At 48.8% G+C, this 5,082-nt stretch overlaps 1 protein-coding gene across 1 annotated transcript; it reads right to left on the bottom strand.

The window, feature by feature from the left end:
* Positions 1-1,685: 1,685 nt before the first annotated feature.
* Positions 1,686-4,860, bottom strand: PDCL (phosducin like). Its single transcript, XM_056860514.1, has 3 exons — positions 4,692-4,860; positions 3,321-3,502; positions 1,686-2,290 (listed from the first exon to the last, which is right to left on the bottom strand). The coding sequence occupies exons 1-3, from the start codon at positions 4,858-4,860 to the stop codon at positions 1,739-1,741; spliced, it is 903 nt and encodes a 300-aa protein (XP_056716492.1). The 3' UTR covers positions 1,686-1,738.
* Between the last annotated feature and the right edge of the window lie 222 nt (positions 4,861-5,082).

Raw genomic sequence — 5,082 nt, 5'->3', positions numbered from 1 at the left:
GCTTATAAACAGGATGTTTGTTATTGACAAGAAATCAGAAATAAATATATTTCTCTTTGTGTGGAGGGGGTATATTTTATTCATCCAGCATCAGTGTGTGTGGGTTCTGATCTGGAGAACCAGGTTTGATTTCCCCACTCCTCCACATGAGCGGCAGCTGCTAATCTGGTGAACTGGATTTGTTTCCCCACTCCTACACATGAAGCCTGCTGGGTGACCTTGGGCTACTCACAAGCTCTCTTAGAGCTCTCTCAGCCTCACCTACCTCACAGGGTGTCTGTTGTGGGGAGGGGAAAGGAAGGTGATCGTAAGCTGGTTTGATTCTCCCTTAAGTGGTAGAGAAAGTCGGCATATAAAAACCAACTCTTCTTCTGAGCACGGTATGAATCATTGTGGTATCTCTGGACAAGAGCCTCCATCTTCTTGAGCTTCGCAGTTGGGGTCAGTTATTTGTACAACTGCAGGGCATGCTGGCAAAACATACGAGGTAAGCCCTATCATACCAAGTCAGGCCATTAGTTCATCTAGCAGACTGATGTTTCCTTGACTTGACAGTGATCTCCCCAGGGTCTCAGGCGAGGGGTCTCTCCCAATAACTGCTCTTCCAATGATATTGAACCTGGAACCTTCTGCATAGAAGGTGTATGCCCTGCCGCTGGCCTATTGCCCCCCCCCCCCACACACACATCCCAAGAAACTACTGGATAAGAAGCTTACTTTATTCTTCATTGCATTGCATTAATTTAAGAAAATGTTAGGAATTGTTTACATGTAGTAAAAGTGTTTAGCAAAATAGTCAAGTTTGCACAGAAAGGCGACGGTAAAGAGGGCACAGGAAGAAGGAACAGGCAACTCACAGCACAGAGAATCTGCCAAGGTAAAACCACGGCAGGGAGACATTCTTCGTGGGTGACATTTTACACATCTTCTAAGGGGTTTTAGAAATGGAAGGAGTGGCTGGAACCCTGACATAAAAGCCCTTAACAAGCAACCAGCTGGACAGAGCTACAACAATCACTTAAACAATAACTTAAGCCCTAGAAGTCAGTGTTTATTAAACTGTCTGGTGACCCTGATCACTCGACACCCAAAGGCCAATACTGCCCTGGTTTTCCTAGGGGGTTGCTGGTATTGTCTAGCTGACACAATCTCTTATGATTCTACACATGCGAGAGAGTCACATTTCTTGGCTATCAGAGTACAATAAGTACAGCACAGGAAGGCCCAACAGAAACGAGGGCAGGGGTGAAAGGGCTGCATTCAGACGGCATAACAAATCAGCGTGGACACAGCTTCCTGCTGTGCTCCCACAAAGCACAACTGAAAGTTTCTTGGTTTGCGAAACCTGGAATCAAGCTCCAGTTTTGGTAGCATCTATCTGAACACAACCTGGGCAAACTGGAGTTGTTTCCTCCCCATAAACCAGGATTCTAATCTGGTATGAGCTTTAGAATCCCACCTTGTGGGGAGGAAACTACCGCTGGCAAATTGGAACTCAATTCAAGGTTTCCCTAACCGGGAACCCTCCAATAATGTGTCACATGGGAGAGGTGGTTTGTCATGATTCCCCAAAATGTCTAGTGTGCAGTTCTGCTGGACAGGACCAGGGGCTCTGAGATGGCTGCCTATAGGGGACACGGTGGTAGGACATTAATTACCCATCCCCTGTGAGCTACCTAGGAAAACGCTTGGGTGTTCGCATCTCCTGATCTGGGTTCCCTCCTACCCCTGCCTGGCTTCAATCTATTTCCAGGTCGCTGTCCTCACTGTAGCACGAGGAGGCCTGGCAGATGGACGTGAGGAGCACCAAGTCCTTTTCAGGAAGCAGGCCGCACTCTTGCAGGAACGCCTCCAAGTCCACTGCAAAGAAGTCTTCGCCCAGCTGGTCGGTGATACGCACAAAATTGCCGATGAGTTCCCCGCCCTTGTAGACCAGAAGGGTCGGCAATGCGTTGTTGGTGAAGTGAGCGCTGGCGCCGATCAGGGAGCTTCTCACCCGGCAGAACTTGACCACAGGGTACTCGGCCGCGAGGCAGATCATGCAGCCGTTGAGGGCTTCGGCCCCGGGGACGTCGTCCTCGTAGATGTGGATCATCACCAGTGTGTTCTTGTGCCCCGTGTCGATAGTGTCCAGGAAGGCCTCCCCGCTGTGGATCTCAAACACCTGCTTGAACTGCTGCCCGCTCTGCAGCTGCTGCCGCATCTCTTCCATCCGCTGCTTGCGGTACTGCTGCAGGAACTCCTCGTCGTCGGCGCTCTCGTGCAGCATGTTGTACTCCTGCAGAGTAAGCTAGGACAAAGGATGGGGGGGGGAGAGGTATCAAGCACCTGACTAGAGACAGATACACTAAATCTCCTTATGAAGAGAGACTCTGTGTTTGTACAAAGAGACAACCCGAATTGGTAGCCCATGTCCTATTACACTGCGACTTTCACGCGCTCCCGTGAGAGAAATTTCTGCTACCATTACTTAAGGATAGCCCAGCCCAAACAGATGTGGGCCTAGTGTACTACCTATTAAGGGACAGGGACGTGCATAGAGCACTGATGGTAGCAGGATTTCTGGAAACCTCTCTAGGAGCGCTCCTCCACAGAGATAAGCACTATTAAATGAACTACATAGCATTTGAAGAATTACAGATTTTAATTATTTTATTGATATTTTACCATTTATGTACTGTATTTTAATGACTGATTGATGCACTTAAAAGATCTATGCCAATAAAGGTTTGAATGAATGAATGAAAAGGTATCAAGCATCTTTTAACAGCAGGTTGCAAAGGTGTGTGTGGGAGAATCCCACAGCTGTATTTGTGGAAAGTTGTTAAGACCCTTCCAAAGTGTGCTGTTTGGGGGTGGGGAACTGCGTACAGGTTCATTGTGGGAACTGGTGCAAAAGTTGAGGCAAACAAGGCACGTGTGCACACCCACCAGCCAGAGGTCTGTAAAATTCTGAACCACGCAAAAAGAACAAATAGAAAAAAGATCATTCTCAGGATTCTTGGGGTGGAGCTGCAAATCAGAACATGAAAGAGTATAAAACCAGTATACGTCATCTGCAGCACAAACACTCAAAACACCGGAACACAGGGTCCAATTTGGCAGATGTGAGAAGAGACCTTATCATGGAAACCTAAAACGAATCTACTATTTAACCTTAAATATAATCAAAAATGAACACCAGATAGAGAGCAGATAATGCCCATATGGAGGCTGCTCTGTCTTGGACATCCCACCTAGAAAACAGTACTGCTGTCACTCCAAGGATGTGACACAACAAACGCAGCGGTTCCCTTGGGGGCACGCTCCGCCACACTCACCTTTCCATTCAGCTTTTCCTGGAGGTCCATTTGCTTTTTTTTGCCTTCCTCCTCATCCAGGTGTGACCTGCAGGTCATGGAGAGCTTCTTGATGAGTCGCTCCATTTCCCGGCACTCCTCCTCACGCTGCTCTGTCTCCAGCTGCTTGAACCGTCTCCAGTCATTGATGACGCCTTTAGGACCTGAAGGGAGAGAAGAAATCAAGGAGGCAGCGGAGATAAGAAGAGCTAGCTCAGCCACAGACCTTGGTTGTCACTTTGGACTGCAAGAAGTCCACAAGAGGTGGGGCCTCGGCTCAGCCCATGTTTTGTATGCAGAAGGCTGCAGGTTCAATCTCCAGCAAGGAGGGTCTCAGGTAGCTGGTGTTGGGAAGAGCTTTCTCTGCAGCAGGCCCTAGAATGCCATTGTCTGTCAGAGGATCAAGCCATTGTTTGTCAGAGGATCAAGGGATAAAGCAGCTTCACATGTTCTACTTCAGGATAAGAGTTACGAGAAGCAAGATGCATCTTACATAACAATAATGAACAATTTATTAATGAAAGAATTTCAAATTACACCCCACCTTTCCATTTTAAGAAGCTCTTGGCAAAATAAAGAGAAAATAAAGGGCAGCCTTTTTCATTAGCCCCTTTCAGACATGACATATACATGTACTGGGAGCCTGGGAACTGTGCTTATCAGGCGTGTGCACTACCTGAGATGCTCCCGATATGTTCTGGCGTCATGGGGAGCACGCCAATCTTGCTTGGTCATACACCTTTGGCACGTGTGAACCAGGACCCTGAAAAATCCAATGGTCAGTTCACACATACCAACGCTGTACGGTCATGCAAAATGCATGCGTTCCACTGTTCAGACAACATGGTGACGGTGCACATCAGAAGCATCCCAGCTAGCGTGTGCCCCTGATAAGCATGGTTGCTAGGCTCCCAGTATGTCTGGCTGTAATGTCCAATGTCCAAAAAGGGCCAGCGTTAAGAAGAAGAAGAAGAGTTGGTTTTTATATGCCGACTTTCTCTACCACTTAAGGGAGAATCAAACCGGCTTACAATCACCTTCCCTTCCCCTCCCCACAACAGACACCCTGTGAGGTAGGTGGGGCTGAGAGAGCTCTAACAGAGCTGTAACTTGCCCAAGGTCACCCAGCTGGCTTTGTGTGTAGGAGTGGGGAAACAAACCCAGTTCACCAGATTAGCCTCCGCCGCTCGTGTGGAGGAGTGGGGAATCAAACCCGTTTCTCCAGATCAGACTCCACCGCTCCAAACCACCGCTCTTAACCACTGCACCATGCTCACTCTAAGAAGCAAACTTACTGATTTTGATGGGCAAGCTTCATGTACAGCAAGGGACCATAACTGATGAGGCACGCACCTGTGTTCACGGCACTGCCATCGCTGCTCAGCTCCACTTCCGCTGGCACGGCGCTAGAGAGGGAGTGCTGCTCCTTGTCTCGATCCTCCTTCTCGCTATCCTCATCCTCGCTGCTACTGTAGTAGTACTGCAGCTTCTCGCCCAGCAGTTTATCGTCCAAGGTTGTCATCGTGGGGGGCTACAGAAGAGAACAGCAGGCAAGGGTTTGTGCACCTGTGGCTTGATCTGGGAGCTGCCAGGAAGGGGCTTCACAGCACGCGGATCGGCAAGATACAGGAGAGATGGAGACGCCAAGCGAGCGTTATGAGCTGCAAGAACAGGAAGGGAACTTCTAAGGTCTGCAGCGAATGTGGCTGAAATCTTTTAATGGGAAGTTTGTGCCCGTCCACTT

This window comes from Euleptes europaea, chromosome 14, assembly GCF_029931775.1.
Source record: "Euleptes europaea isolate rEulEur1 chromosome 14, rEulEur1.hap1, whole genome shotgun sequence".
Taxonomy (NCBI): Eukaryota; Metazoa; Chordata; class Lepidosauria; order Squamata; family Sphaerodactylidae; genus Euleptes; species Euleptes europaea.
Note: the sequence above shows the minus strand (reverse complement) of the source record. Positions and strands in the feature narration are given on the sequence as shown.

Bases quoted from the DNA above. Each gene is read 5' to 3' on its own strand.
- PDCL (XM_056860514.1), bottom strand. From the start codon at position 4,860: ATGACAACCTTGGACGATAAACTGCTGGGCGAGAAGCTGCAGTACTAC. The intron at 3,503-4,691 runs GTGCGTGCCTCA...CTCTCCCTTCAG, and splicing joins TGGCAGTGCCGTGAACACAG to GTCCTAAAGGCGTCATCAAT. The intron at 2,291-3,320 runs GTGAGTGTGGCG...CCTTTGTCCTAG, and splicing joins AGGAAAAGCTGAATGGAAAG to CTTACTCTGCAGGAGTACAA.